At 41.4% G+C, this 16222-nt stretch overlaps 1 protein-coding gene across 4 annotated transcripts; it reads left to right on the forward strand.

Moving 5' to 3' along the window:
• Window positions 1-3387: 3387 nt before the first annotated feature.
• On the forward strand, window positions 3388-12567 carry ZNF391 (zinc finger protein 391). 4 transcript variants are annotated; one of them, XM_079933990.1, is made up of 3 exons: window positions 3388-3441; window positions 9606-9717; window positions 10498-12567. In XM_079933990.1, exon 3 carries the CDS (start codon window positions 10576-10578, stop codon window positions 11650-11652), a length of 1077 nt encoding a protein of 358 aa, XP_079790116.1. In that variant the 5' UTR covers window positions 3388-3441; window positions 9606-9717; window positions 10498-10575; the 3' UTR covers window positions 11653-12567. The 4 variants fall into 4 exon arrangements, with proteins under 4 accessions (XP_079790116.1, XP_079790118.1, XP_079790119.1 ...); XM_079933992.1 differs by having other exon boundaries at window positions 3396-3441; window positions 9609-9717; XM_079933993.1 differs by lacking the exon at window positions 3388-3441 and adding an exon at window positions 5780-5852 and having other exon boundaries at window positions 9609-9717.
• Window positions 12568-16222: the final 3655 nt, after the last annotated feature.

The raw sequence follows: 16222 nt of genomic DNA on the forward strand, positions 1-16222 counted from the left end.
TGAAGAACGCTTTATTTTTTTAACATCTTTATTGGCATATAATTGCTTTACAATGGTGTGTTAGTTTCTGCTTTATAAGAAAGTGAATCAGATATACATATACATATATCCCCATATCTCCTCCCTCTTGAATCTCCCTCCCACCCTCCCTATCCCACCCCTCTAGGTGATCACAAAGCACTGAGCTGATCTTCCTGTGTTATGTGGCTGCTTCCCACTAGCTATCTATTTTACCTTTGGTAGTATATATAAGTCCATGTCACTCTCTCACTTTGTCCCAGCTTACCCTTCCCCCTCCCCATGTCCTCAAGTCCATTCTCTACGTCTGCGTCTTTATTCCTGTCCTGCCCCTAGGTTCTTCATAACATTTTTTTTTTTTTAGATTCCATATATATATGTTAGCATACGGTATTTGTTTTTCTCTTTCTGACTTACTTCACTCTGTATGACAGACTCTAGGTGCAAACTCTAGGTGCAGACTCTAGGTGCAAAAAACCTCACTACAAATAACTCAATTTTGTTTCTTTTTATGGCTGAGTAATATTCCATTGTATATATGTGCCACATCTTCTTTATCCATTCATCTGTCGATGGACACTTAGGTTGCTTCCATGTCCTGGCTATTGTAAATTGTGCTGCAATGAGCATTGTGGTACATGACGCTTTTTGAATTACAGCTTTCTCAGGGTATATGCCCAGTAGTGGGATTACTGGGTCGTATGGTAGGAAGAATGCTTTATTTTATTAAATTCATTTTAAGAAGTTTCTTTCACATGAAGCAACAGATATACAAATTGGGAAAATCTTAAAGGTAAGTTTGGTAGAAGTTCATAAAAGTGCCATTTCAAAATTCACAGCAATTGTTTACAAATGGATTTTAAATTTCTCTGCAGTACAAAAATTGTAAAGACACGAGTCCAAGAAGTCACATAGAAAGGTGTAAGTTAAGTATGTTCAGCATTTCTTCTGTTTTTAAGATTAAAATTTTTTTCTTGTCCCTCTTCTTCCAACCAATTTCTCTCCTTATATTGCTTAAACTCTTTATATTCAGGAGACCCTTTCCCCCTTAAAGAACACAAGATTTAATTCTAGCCTTGTATCTGTCTGTGTCATTTCACTCTTCATTCCATGATTTTGTGAAAGGAAATGACAGTTATGTCATGGAAGAGGGATGAGTAGGAATGTCCAGGAATCAGTCCCTCCATAGAAACAACTATTGAGCTCGCAGGACTGTGTGAAGCAACTCTTTTGGAAATCTGGGGTCTAGTCAAACACTTGCAGAGTCCAGAAGAGAGACTGATGAAGAGATTGATAAATTTTGGTGAATCTCACTGTTTCATGCAATGGCTACCATCCCCCATCTCCTAGCACTGTGGCAGGCAGCCAGTGGGAACTATGGGCCTTGCTCCTGGTGTAGCTTTCTGGTGCTGTGGTAGGCAATAAAAACCTTGCACTCTAAACACTGGGGTTTAATGTTTTGATTGCTTATCACTGCTTTTGATTGCTGAGGAGCCAGTACAGAGTCCAGCCATAGTTTTAACTCCAAAGAGCTGAAATGGCTTCCCAACCCCTAGGGGATTTTAAAAAACAGTGCTTCACCCCATAAGCTTTGGTGTGTTGTGCTTTTGTTTTCATTCTTCTCAAGTTATTTTCTAATTTCCTTTGTGATTTCTTTTATGTTCTTTTTTGTTTAAGACTATGTTATTTAATTTCCACACAGTTATGAATTTTCTAATTTTCCTTCTGTTATTGATTTCTAGTTTCATTCCATTTTGATCAGAAAATATTCTTTGTATGATATTAATCTTTTAAAAATTATTAATGCTTTTATTGTGGTTTAACATATGCTCTATCCTGGAGAATGTTTCATGTTCACTTGAGAAGAATGTGTGTTCTGCTGTTGTTGGGTGAAATGTTCTATATGTATATTTTGTTAGGTCTAACTGGTTTATATTGTTGCTCAAATCCTCTAGTTTTTTAAACTAATCTGGTTGCCCTATTCATTAAAGAATTCCATCTACAATAGCATCAAAAATAATAAAATACCTAAGAAGAAATTTAGCCAAGGAGGAAAAAGATTTGTACTTCAAAAAGTACAAAACATTGCTGAAAGAAATTAAAGAAGACCTAAGTAAATGGAAAGACATACCATGTTTATGAATTGAAAGACAATATTAAGATGGCAATACTACTCAAAGCAGATTTGATGTACTCCCTGTCAAAATACCAACAATGTTTTTTACAGAAATAGAAAAACCCATCCTAAAATTCATATGGAATCTCAAGGGACCCTCAAAACCAAACCAAATTTTGAAAAGGAACAAGTTGGAAGATTCATACTTCCTAATTTCAAAACTTACCACAAAGCTACACAGTGGTAATCTCAACAGTGTGGTGCCGGAATAGGGATATACGTCTAGACCAATGGAATAGAAGAAAGCCCAGAAAAAACAAATTCCACGTATATATCAACTGATTTTCAACCAGTGCTAAGACCACATAATTGGGAAGTAACAGTCTTTTCCAACAAATGGTACTGGGAAAACTGGATATCCACATGCAAAATAATGAAGTTGTACCCTTACTTTACACCAAATACAAAAAAATAATTCAAAGATCTAAATTTAAGAGTAAAACTATAAAACTCTTAGGATAAAACATAGGTAAAAATCTTCATGACCAGAATAGGCTCCTGATTTTATTTACCTTTACTTCTCTTGATGGAATTTGGGAAGTGTCCTGCACTTAATTGCATCTAAGCATCTAGACTGTGCAAAAAAGCCTGTTTCCCCAGAGATGGTCTGAGGACCACCTGCATAAGAATTACCTGGGATGCCCCCTGAAAATGCAGTGTTTCTGGGATTTTCCTCTGACCAACGAGTGCGAAGCCTGGGAATCTGCATTTTAACCAGCTCTGCGGGTATGCTGTTTAAAACTAAACCACTGGTTTGGACTATACTGCATAGACTGTATTAAGATCTTCAGGACCTTTCTAGGGTCTCCAGCATCAACTTTCTCAGGCCTCTAGCATCAACTTCTCAATCTCGGCGTCACACACACCAGGGAAAGTGCTTTGCAAAAATCTCCGGGAAACAACCTGGCGGTCCCGGACTCTGAAGCGCAGGCGCAGAGCCACGGCCTCTGGCGTGCTGCCCATTCTCCTCATCGTCTCTGTTCTCTAACAGATCATCTGCTCCAGGAGAATTAGGTCAGGGCCGTTGATCAGGCAATGACTGGCCCCACATACTGACAAGGACACGACCAAGGGTCTGAGTGGAAGAGTGTCTGTGACCTCGGGAACCTTGGTGAGCGCGGGAGCAGTGGGTCGACGCAAGGGTTTCCCGTTAATCCTTCCGGCTTCCTCAAGCCCCGCGTACTAAGGTTCCGTCTAAGCGTGGGTCCGGCCCAGGGTGTGTCCCGGCGCTCGCCCCGAGGCGGCCGGTGAGTGGGGCACGTAGGGCTCCGGGTCCCGGGGCCTGGACGGGTGGGCCTGGAGGTTCTAGGAATTGGTCGTGCGGAACACTCAACTCTCTCGGGGGGAGACCGGCGAGAGGTCCAAGGGTGGTGTGGCCTCAGATCCGGCCGAGAGGTGCCTCCGCGGCTGGGACGCGGCATGGTGTCTCTGCGCGGCGCCCAGCGCTCGCCTTGCGGGTGGGCACAACCTAGTTCCTCAGCTGCAGTGACAGCAGGTGGTGTTCTCCGGTGAACCCCTGGGAGATGGAAAAGCTCAGAGTTTCATTCCGCTCCGCTCTAGCTGGGCGAGGAAGGGCATCTGTACTCGGGGTGTTTCCCAGATGCTTACCGTGTACCAGGCTCTGTTCTAAGAGTTTTTACCTGCGTCAACTCATTTAATCCTCGCGTTAACCCCATGAGATGTCCGATTATTATCCTCATGTTACAGATTTTAAAGTTGAGGCACACAGAGATGAAGTACCTTACTTAAAGTTACAGAGCTTGAGAGTAGTAGTATTTATCTTATGGTTCTGATGATAACGGTTGTACTTCAGTATAGTAGATGTTGTTAGGGGTATTGACAAATGCTGTATATCAAATTCTGTGAATTTGTTGTGACTTTGAACCAATCTTCAAGGACACTGTTGTCTGAAGACCATCTTTTGGTAGGCCTGGAGACTTGACTGTCTCTGTTTTAGAGTTGAACAGAGGCTGCCTAGGCCCTCCTGCTGACTCTTGTGTATTCACAAAGGCTCCAGGAAGTAGTCAGCCTGATACCAGAAAGCAAAGCACCAGAAGAAGAGCTATCTCAGAACCTTCAGAACCTGCTTCCTTCTGAATGAGATAATTTCTTAATATTCAAGGGAAAATTATTCCAAGATCAGCAATTGATTAAAAGAGAAAGTGGCATGGTCAAAAGAATTTCAGATGGTTAGGGTAACAGGAGGGGGTCAGGGCTGTGCGGGCTGGAAAGTTAGTCATATAAAGAGGAGAATGGGTTTTGCTGGTGCTGCAGCACTTTCTGACCACTGTACTTTCGAGAATAATGATTTGGTAAGGTTACAATATCTATAGACCAGTAAGGTGATCCAGATAAAACTAAAGTATGAGGAAGAAAGGAGAAAAAGAGAAAAGGAGAGGCAACATTCCACATCACAGTGGAGGAACCCCTTGTATGAAACCTGGATAAGGGTATTGTCCTAACCTTGTGGAGACAGAGACCTCCTAGCCTCTCTGAAATATATCTGGGGGCTCCTCCTGAGAACTTTGTCATATCCACCAGCTCTGCCTTCCCCATTTCATGTGCATCCTCCAAAGCCAGGAAAAAGAATGCATCTGTCTACACTCTAGAACAGCAGCACAAATCCTCTGAGAGCATCTTTCCCTAAATGTATACTATCACAATTTAAAAACTAATTCATTTGAGGTAAGCACAGCAGTAATATCTCCTTATGTCATAGATGATATTCTTTATAGTAAGCTTTGCCATTTATAACGTGTAGCATTCATAGAAGCTTTGTGAGAAAAGACAAGCGAGTACTAGTAATGCCATTTTATAGTGTGGGTCCAGCCTTTCAAAAAGGTGAGTGGCTTGCCCAGAGATGCACTGCCCTGTGGTGGAGCAGTATCATCTGCCTTCTGTTTTGACTCTCAGGAAGAAGTAAGGGACTACTGCCTACTCCCTTTGAACTCACATCCCATGTGAGGAAATCGATAAGCAGACTGGATTATATGCCTCGGAACACCTAGAGAGTTTAGAGAGAGTTTGGACTCAGCCCAGACCAATTCCCTTTACCTTTTCTCATTAAAGAACTAGGGACTTAAACCCAGACATAAATGGCTACTGTCATTTTCTTTGTGTCTGGGAGGAGGTGGGGTTACTTTGGGAAGTTTGTTTTACCTCTTAATACCTAGGGTTGCATTCACCTGGCCCAGTGTGGACATTACTAGACCAGTGACTCTGGATACCTTAGGATAAGACCTGTTATCCCCAGATTTTTTTTTTTTTTTTTTGCGGTATGTGGGCCTCTCACTGTTGTGGCCTCTCCCGTTGCAGAACACAGGCTCCAGATGCGCAGGCTCAACGGCCATGGCTCATGGGCCTAGCCGCTCTGCGGCATGTGGGATCTTCCCGGACTGGGGCACGAACCCATGTCCCCTGCATCAGCAGGCGGACTCTCAACCACTGCACCACCAGGGAAGCCCGTGTTATCCCCCAGGTTTGCCCTTGACCAGAAAGAAAATGAAGAGGAGGTGGAAGAGGGAAAGGCAACTTTCTGTCTCACTATAAGATCGTATACCATGTATGTTAAGGATTCTTCCTTCTTTTCTGGAAGTTTGTGCCATCTCGCCAAATGGAGACACATGTATTTCTCTTTTCAGAGAATGTCCCTTCTTAGGTGAGTGTGGCAAATTTTGCCCAGTATGGGATTAGTCCCTGGTTGCCTGCTGACTGCTTTTGATACCTTCCTCAGCACCCCCTTGCTCTATTTCAGCATTAGGCAATTGGCCTCTTTCTCAAACAGTTTCTTCTGAAACATGGACCTTAGGCTCTCACATGTCTCTGGGGATTTGAAAAAGAGTCTGTTCGTTCTAGTCTTATCCCCTTAGTCTAGGCAGATGGGTCTGTGCCTCAGAGTTTGGAATCTAAAATTAAATTCCAGGAATCAGACAGCTCTGGACTAATCAAGTCCAACATCTTCCTTTTACAGATGAGGATACATAAAACCAGACTGGTTATTTTTCCTTGGTTTTTATTTAGCTACCAACAGAGCTATGATCAAAATCCAGATTACTTGGTAAATGTAATACCAAGTAATTATTTATACCACGGGGCCTCTATCTGGTGTTTCACTGATTTATGCCAAGGATGCCACTTGCTTTGTGGTGGCACTTTAGTGGAAGCCAGGAAATTTAATCCTTAGTTTACCCAGATAGGGCGTTTAGTGTAGTTGGGACTTATTGCAGCCTCTCAGGATAGTCATCTCTCAGAGGTAGTCACTCTTGTGTCAAGGTCATGCTGGTGTCCTGGGATCAGTGGTTTAGTTTCTTGGCCCTTTAGAGGCCATATGAATGGAAAGCATGACTCAAGTGTTTTTTCCCTGCTTGTTGAGAAGCAGTAAGTATGATGTAGTGTAGTGAGTTTGAGTCCAGGATTTATCACTTGGCCTTGGGCCAAATTACTTATGCTTTCTGTACCTCAAATTCTTCATTTGTATTGTGGAAATAATAATAGTAACCCTCTCATTGTTGTGAGACAAAAATGAGTCAGTATTCATAAAATGCTTAGAATAGGCAGACCCAAGAGAAAAGACCAAAAACGGGCCTTTCCAGAGGCTGCACCTCCAACTCACGTTCCTTTCACAGTTGGGTTCTTTTTTTTTTAATGTAGAAACTTTCCCCAATGTGGTTTCTGTGTGTCTGTCATAGGTGTCACATATACAAACACATAATGCATAATACAGTTACACATGTCATGAGCTTATTTGAAATGCAAAAACAACTACATCTTGGGACTCTTGTACTGCACACTATATACACATTAAATTATAATTATCTTATATCAAATTGGCATATTTTACCAATCATCAAGGTATTAATAAGCGTGAGAGTAAACCCTCAACTTCAAATTGGCTCTCTCCTTTGAACTCTGTCCTAGTTCTCTCTCTGTTCAGGAGATCGTGCCTACTTTTAGATGTCCTATGTTTTAATGGTTCTAGTGAGTCAGTTTATAAAGATCTTCACATTTCAGATCTTCCTGGTTTCCCTTTGTCTCCAAAAACCTGAACAAAATCTCTTCTCAACAATATCTCTTCTCCAAGATGGAATGTAATATGTAATAATGTAATAATGTTCCACTATGTACAAAATTCCCACTGCTCCTACGTCACCTTTATGGCAGTCTGGGTGTTCTCAGATCTTCAAGGACTTCTGTTGGGGACAAGGACTTTTGCTTTAAGGCTTTAGAGGCTTTGCAATTTACTGCCTGAGACAGTCACTATTTATCTATTGTGTAACTGTTAATACTTTAGTTCTATTGCACTAGAGAAGTAATTTTCTACCTTTCAAACCTACCATCCCCTTTACTATCTTGAAATAAAATTTATAGATAATATTAACTACCTATAGATATAATTTCCAGAATATCACTACGTTACCTTAACTGTAATATAAAGGAGAAAGAAAAGGAAAGTAATTTATAATAGAATAATAGTTTTTCAGCATGTAAATGATTGGATGAAATAGACACTTGTACCTATTCATAGAATCATGTGAATACAACAGCTACAAATGCAGACGGATATGTGAATGTCGTATTTGTGAATCTAATATCATGAGTGGCTTGATTTTCCTAAAATGGCGAACAATTCCGAATATCATTCAAAGAAAAAGAAGTATATTTCCTTGATTTTCCAATACATAGCAAAGTTGTGCAAAATACTTTGTATTTATTTGTAAAGTAGTTCCAGTCTCAGGTAACCATTAACAACTCTTTTGAAAGTCTGGCAGGATAAGGGACATTCTTTGTTTTACAGGAATCCCTGGCCCTCACTAAATTCTAATAGCCCCATTCAATCAACATGACAACCAAAACCAAAACCAAACCAAACCGAACTAAAAAAACCACACACACAAACCCTCACAAATTCCCAAAACTCTCCCTAGGAGGTGATATTGCTGCCTTGAGGATTACTGTAATAGAGGAGAGAAGTAACAGTGAACTGCCAACAGAATAATGATGGAGTAGCTTAAGGATCTGGGCTGCAAGAATGTAGGCCAGCCAACCTAAGCAGTAAGACAAATGCCTACTAAGGAATGTTAGCGCCAAAAAGTATGCAACTGGATTTTATTGCAAGGTTCTAAATAAATTAGAAATTCTGACTTCTCAGTCAACCTAGTGGTAGAGTTTTGCATTCCCTGCTTTCAGTTGAAAGGCATGTTCTTGGCAAAGCTGGACACAGACAGCATCGTCATGTTGCTCTTGAGGTTCTCCATGGATGGCTTCTTCGTGAAATCCTCCAGGATTCATTTCCACATTTGGGAGGTTCCCAGTCTCTGAGAAAGGCAAGACTTGTGAAACCAGATCAACTCTTAACCTAGTGGATCTTAAATTGTGCTGTGAGCAGAAACATTAGAGGAACTATTATACAATTTGTTGCCTACTGTCATGCCCAAGGGCTCTGAGTGAATTTACAAGAAAATGGGTTAAAGAAAAAACTTCAGTGGGGAAACATAGAGTCCAGAGAAGGGCTGGAAGAGTAGGCACAGATTCCCATATCCTCCCCATTTTACCAACAGAAAGGTTGCCAGAGCCAGGATGCTCTGCTATACATGAGTTTAGGTCAGTATTCTAGGAGAGGGCCTTGCTGCTCTTCCTTATTATAAGGCAAGTGTTAGAACAACCTTGTGAGTGGGGAGATAAACAGACTGCTTGGTACAGTCTGAATGTGGGGTGCTAGCTTTTTAAAGGAATCGTCTGGGAAAGCTAGCTGCCTAATACCTGGAAACCTTGAGATCCTTGGGAAGTGTTGGCCCTTCCAGCAGAAGGAAGAAGTCACCTGTCCTAAGGGAAGCTGAGTTTATGTTTTAGACCCTCTGGCTGTGAGAAGAATGTTTGGTAGAAAGGCTGGTCCCAGTGAACACATTTTTCAGGCAACCTAGAGAGTGTTTCTAAGGTTCATTTTGGACAATTCAACTTGTCGAGTCATATGAACTTAATAAATGCAAATGCCTGGGCCTCATTGTACTTAACTAGGTCTGAAGTAATGCCCAGTATCTAGAGTAACAAGTTCCATAAGTGATTCTGATGGGTATGTGTATAACCTTTCTTTTGGAACCAGTTTTAGCCCAGAACTTTCAGATACCCATTTTCTCCAGCCCCTCCTGCCACAGCCTCTAAAAATGCACACTATGGTTTTTGTTTGTTTGGAGTTTTTTTTTTTTTGGCCGTACCGTGTAGCTTGTGGCATCTTAGTTCCCCGACCAGGGATTGAACCTAGGCCCTTGGCAGTGAAAGCGCGGAGTCCTAACCACTGGACCGCCAGGGAATTCCCACACACTATCTTTTCTATAGATCAAAGCATTAATGTTGAGCTCTCAATAGCCCTGTGTCTCCAGCACCAATAGCCTTGTGTTAAATCATTTACAATCAGCAGGGATCCCAGCATGTGAATTGGACATGATCACCCAGTTGGAGAAAGAACAACTGTAGACACTGGATCTTCAGGGAGCTGAAGAGGGGAGTGACCAAAAATATCTGTCTAGGTGAGTAGTATCATGAAAAGGCCACTAACTTGAAATTTCGGAGACGTGAGTTCTAGTCTAAGCTCTTGCAATTTGCTGGGTGACTTAAGTTACTCTGTTTTCTATCTGTCAAATAAGCAAGTTGGCCTTGATGAACTCTAAGTTAAGATCTGTTATGATGAGCTCTGTTAATCCTCTGAAGTCTGTGGTTGTAGACTTGTTTAGAAGAGTACCTAAACTAGCTGGAAGAAGGGTTGGGTGATCAAAGGGAGATCAAATGGGGATAGCAGGGTAATAGTTAGCATTTCTGAAATTCTGTTTTCTCTCTTTGCCAAGAAAATGGTTGCATACAAGCTTGATAGAGTCTTCCTCACTTTTCGCATTTTGGCAGGGTGGTGGTGGTTATGTTTTCTACATTTGAGAGTCTTTACTTTTCTCATCCCTTTCCTGTCTCTCATTTACCATAACTAATTGGCTACAATAGCTAATAGCTCATTTTACTTTCTAATCCCCTGTTCTCTGCTCATCAATTGGTATATCTGCTCATGTCCATTTTGGGGGCTCAGCATTTAACCAAGCCCCTACCTGTATTTCTTGATGTCTCTGTGCATCCACTGTGAAAACTCTGTTATCACTTCTGGCCTTGTTCACTTCTCTTTCATTGTCCCTTTTAAGTTTCTGCCCATATAAAGTTGCTAGTGTGCATGAATTGCAAATTAGTTGTCTTTTTTTCCTGTTGGTTTATTTTCCTTGCTCTCCACACTAGACACAGGTGACATTTGCACTTTAAATGTCTTTCAGATAGGGATATTTGAACTGAACCAAAGCATCAACACCAATCAGGCTATTTCTGAAGAACTAGAGTTTCCAGGGTCAGCAATGGAAAGTCTCCGAAGGAATACTGCCCAACGTCCTATGAATGAAGAAGCCTGTAAAAGTGAGGGCCAGTTATCAAGGCAGACAAAATGTCCTCCACAGAAGAAATCTTCTTTTGAGAAAACAGCAATCAGAAAAGTGTCAATGACCCTCAAGAAAATTTTCACTAGGGAGAGAGGCCCTGAATCCAGTGAATTTAGTCTAAGCTCAAAGCTTAATACACGGCAGAAAATTCCAAAGGGAGCTATGTCCCCCATATCTAGGAAAAACTCCAAAGATAATTCAGGCTTAATTAAACACCAAAAACTTTTTCCGCAAAGGAAACCTTGTAAATGCAATGAATGTGGTAAAGCCTTTAGTTACCAATCAGACCTTATTGTCCACAGTAGAATTCATGGTGGAGAAAAGCCTTTTGTATGCAATGAATGTGGTAAAACTTTTAGCCGAAGTACACACCTTATTGAACATCGAAGAACTCACACCGGAGAGAAACCTTATGAATGCAGTGAATGTGGAAAAGCTTTTAGCCGGAGTACACACCTTAGTCTACATCAGAGGATCCATACTGGAGAAAAACCATATGAATGTAGTGAATGTGGAAAAGCCTTTAGCCGAAGCACTAACCTTAGTCAGCATCAGCGAACTCATACTCAAGAAAAACCTTACAAATGTAATGAATGTGGGAAAGCCTTCAGTGACCATTCAACCATAATTCAGCATCAACGAATACACACTGGAGAGAATCCCTATGAATGCAGTGAATGTGGAAAAGCTTTCAGTTGGATCTCATCTCTTATTGAACATCAGAGAACACACACTGGGGAGAACCCCTATGAGTGCAGTGACTGTGGGAAGGTATTCAGTCGGAGTTCATCCCTTGTTGAACATGAGAGAATACACACTGGAGAAAAGCCCCACGAGTGTAGAGAGTGTGGAAAGGGTTTCAGTCGGAGCTCCTCCCTTATTATTCACCAGAGAACTCATACCGGAGAGAAGCCTTACAAGTGTAATAACTGTGGAAAAGCCTTCAGTCAGAGTTCATCTCTCATCAGACATCAGCAACTTCACACTAAAGAGTAATATCTGTGCTTTCCTTAATGTTAGCACAAGAGCACACAGCATAACCTCCCACAGCTGAAAAGAAACATATATACTTGTTTGAATTTTCCTTCCTACTAGCTAACTCTAAGCCAGTTTCAAGCTAGCCTTCCTTCCTTTTTGCAAACTAAATGCTCAAATGAGTGATCAATCCAACAAGGGGATGAATTTTAAAACCTAACATTCACTCTAATATTCTGGAGGGCTCCAATCTTAGAATATACAGCTACCTAACACCTTGCAGTTCCTCACCTTATCTATTCCATGGAGCTTGGATCCCTGAACAACTAGCGAACCCTTTCTTTCCCAACCACATCAGCTCCTTCACTTAAAAGAGGAAATACCATGTGTGTGTATTTTCATGCTTGCTGGCTCCAGTGGCAGAAGAGAAGGAGCTGGCTTCAGATTAGGATAAAAAATTCCCACCAGTTTGGGGATAAAAAATTCAGTCTCGAATTATATGGACAAATTTTTCTCTTCCTTCCTCCCTTACCTTTTTTGCTATAGCATAGTTTCCTCAAAGTATAGCCCATAGTTCTAATGTGCCTAACTAATCCCAGTGTTATTTTATCTTATCCTTACCAAGAAGGTCCTAAAAATCTTAGTTCCTCCATTATCTTTTAAAAAATTGCTGTCCTATTTTAAAAACTTTTCTTTTGTTCACAGACTTCATGAAACATATACCATCTGGTTCTGACACTCACCAGCCTTGTTAAGTTGATCTGTCAAAGACAAACTCAGTGCCTTTTTCTCAGTCCTCTTCCTACTTGACATTTGCAGAATTGGTAATTTTGGCCACTCCTATGCCTTAAAACGTGAGCTTCTGGGATCCATGGTTCTGTGCTGATCCACACTTTTCCTACCTCCCAGCACTTCTCTGATTAACAATGATCAGCTCTGTGACTTGGGCAAGAGTTGGACCAGAATAATTTCATTTTATTGGCTTATAGTACTTCATGTTATTCAATTAGATTGTAAGCTTCTTGAAAACAGAAATCTTGTTTTAGATCCCTATAAAACATCACACAGTGCTGAGCAGTCACTAAATGTCCCCAAATTATTGCTTACTGATTCCTCTTTATCTATCCTGGGTAATCAGTCTGCTAGGATTTATTTGAAATGTCTTGATAGTTGATTTCTTTCTCTCTATTCCTACTGCTGCTGCCAAGTCCTCAGTAGTTTGGGCCTAGATTACCAGAGTAAACACATTGTTGCTGCTCTTGTCTCCCTGTCTTTATATAGCTGCCTGACTAAACTACCACTTGGTTCAGAAAGAATCCACAGGTTTCCCATTGTCCCAAGGAAAAAGTTCAAAGTACTTTAACTTGAAGACCTTGCACAGTTGGATCTATTTACTTATTTTCCATTACTCCCCAGTACAACTGGGCAGCCCTGTCCTTTGTCTCTACGACACCCTTTCTCTTCACACTTGGCTCCGCTTCAAACTATTCCGTGGCACTCTTTTACATACCCTGCTTTCCTCCCTGTATCTCCAGAAATCTATCCATACTTTATAAAAGGCCCTGGTCAGGTCCTGCCTCCTCTGTGATAATTTCAGCACCACCACCCCCCTTAGAAGTCCTTTACAGTGATGGTTTCCCTTATTCTCCTGTATTACATACTTTCTTATTCTGTTCTCTGGTTCTGTCAGGTGCTTTTTTCCATGAACTTTTTTGAAGTTAGAAATTGTCTTAAATCTCTTAGAAGCCCCATCTAATACATAGTACAATGCAGGCCTGGATTGTAGTTTTAATCTAAATCAGGAGGGTTTAATTTAATAATGCAGTCACTTTACTCTTTTGAATGGTGAGATTACCTCATAAATATTTTTGTCCTTTTTGTCCTACCTTGAATTATATACATTAAGCCTTGGGACTGACTCTCCTTCAGAGCTCCTGGGATGCTGGCCTCTTGGCTTTCCACTGTTTTAAGGAGTATGTGGGTTTATTCATATAAAGTGATGAAAACAGTGCCTGACATATAGTAAGTGTTCAATAAATGCTAATTGTTATGATTCTATTCCTTCATATCTGCCTGTAGTCTTTCATTTCATCCCTAAAGGGTCTGTAACTCCACAGAATGGAAAACTAGGATCACAGTCAAATAAGTAAGAAGATATTTCTTCTGCCATCACAGACAATTGTCATCTATTTTATTATAACTCTATTGTGTGTCAAAAATGACTCAAGGCGGCTTACAAGATATGATAAAATACAAAACTGAAAAAATACAAATCAGCATTAAAGAAGAAAATGCCTAGAAGATCAAGATCATGACAAATTATGGTATGCCAGATAGTTATTCAGGTATGAAAGTGAGATGGTCATTTGCTTACATTGTATTTGGAAGGGGAGAAAATGTCCATTCTTCAAGGAAAGCCTAATAGAGTTAAGATGAATTTCTCCACTGGCCTTCATGTAATTATACAATGTGCTTGATAACAAAAAATTAAAATTAAATTATGTGTTCTCTACAACACCTAGCATATAGTATGTTTTCCAATAAATAAATATTTAGTTCATAGTAGAAGTCTCAGAAAGGCAAATATAAAGATTCTTCTTGGGGTGGAGTGGGGTTAGAAGGAGCAGAGGGTAGAGATAATCAAGTAATTACTGGGTGCCAGAAGAAAAGCTCTTTTTGAGTCTCTTAACTTACCACATTATGGGATGAAGAAACTGAAATTTACACATGTTAAATAGCTTACCCGAGGATCAGGATTTGACCCCACTACTGGATCTCTTAAGCGGGGCCCTGGCAAGATCTGGGAAAGAAAGAACTGTGTAAGTAAAGGTATAGAGGTAGGAAAATGCTCTGTTTGTTCCAATAGATGAACTGGACTGTCTATGGCAGGGAGTTCAGTGAAATAAAAATAAGAAAGTTTATTTGGAATTGGATAACTAGACAGTGGCTGCCCTGAGTACTAGCTTGTGTGTGGATTTAATCATTTAGGCAATGAGGGAATTACAGGAGGTTTTTGATCATGGTAATAAAAATTTGGTTTCGGGGAGAAGATTAATTTGGTAGAGGAGACAAGGTGGTTTGGAAATGAGAGAGACAGCACGCAGAAACTAGGTGAGAAGCTGAAGTATTAGAATAGTGGTATTGTGGAACAGAGCAGTGGTCAGATGAGGAGACAGTATAAAGTAAGGATCCTATGAAACTGGTGACTAGATACGGCAAGGAAGAAGAGAGACCAGCACTTCCTTAATTGCTGTTGTTAACTTTCCTGTAAGCTACCTAGGGTATGGAGGGAGGAATTTCTGATACACACTCAGCAGTTAGCCATGAATACAAAACATTAAAAAGCTGAACGCCTGATATGATTAACTTGCATCTTTAAAGTCGATTTGGAACCAAAAACTTTTGGGATTTCTGGTGGGGAAATCGGGTCAGAAGATAAGAGCGATCTGGAGTGGGGAGCTTTATTCTAAGGAGAAACAGAGGGTTTTCCAATGCAGCCAAAAGCACTGTGACTCGGCTCACACTGAACAATGTCTTCAAAATAATCTCCGTCCTTGCACGGAGCCCACATCTAGGCGCTCAGCGTGGGCCCTCTTCTGCGAGCCCTGCAGGTGGCTCCCGCGGAGGCCAGCTGCCGTCCCTGTCCTCGCACGTCCGGACGCCTAGGCCATTCCTCGGGAACCCGGGTAGGGAAGGAGGCGCGTGAGTGCGAAGACCACCGCGGGGGTAAGAGCCTCAGAGCTCTGCGCTTTGGCTGTGCTCCCGGAATTTTATGGTGACCGTTGTGTGCTCCAGTTCCCCTCATCAAGGCTGCGATGGCCACTCCTAGAACCACCGGATGGGGTCCCGCGACCACCCCAGACGCCATCTTCCCGCTTCCCCGGGGACGCTCTGAAGCAAGATCGGCCAAAGAGCTGATCCTACATCTGAGAACTACAATTCCCAGAAACCTCGGAGACTCGCAGTCATCACAGCGCCCAGACTCCATTTCCCAGAAGTCTTAGGACCAATTCCCATCCTCACTGAAAACCTTATGTGACGTCATCGACTTTCTGCTGAAGATTCTAAAGGCTGGCGGGGTGGGCGCTGCCACGCAACGTGATGTGGCGATACCACTGGGCCTCGTTTCTGGATGGTCTTCTAGCCTGAATCTCTGTCACTTCTTTTTCTAAAAAATTGATAAATTAGAGTGAAGCTTCCACCCTTTTCCGTTAGATTTTATTCATTTACCATGTGTTTTCCGTGCCTACTATGTATTAATCCGCTTTTCTGATTTGTGGACTGTGAGATTGAAGATGAGTCACTTTCTTCGCTAAATATTAATTCAGCTCCGTTAAAGAGGCCACGATCCTTCCTCAACATTCTCCCTGCCGCCCAACCCCTCACCCTGACACACACACACAGGCACACACGCTGAAAAGCATAAAGGGATGAAAAGCAAAAAATAAACACTGGTCCCATCACTCAGATAATCCCTGGACATATTAGTAAATGTTCTTTCAGACTTTTTTTCTTCTTATATCTGTGTATCTGCATATGCTAGATATGGAGATGGATTGTGTGTACACGTTTATACATAACAAAAAGTTAT

This window comes from Stenella coeruleoalba (assembly GCF_951394435.1).
Source record: "Stenella coeruleoalba genome assembly, chromosome: 10".
Classification (NCBI taxonomy): Eukaryota; Metazoa; Chordata; class Mammalia; order Artiodactyla; family Delphinidae; genus Stenella; species Stenella coeruleoalba.

Excerpts from the sequence above, each read along its gene's own strand:
- ZNF391 (XM_079933990.1), top strand. The coding sequence starts at position 10,576 with ATGGAAAGTCTCCGAAGGAATACTGCCCAACGTCCTATGAATGAAGAA.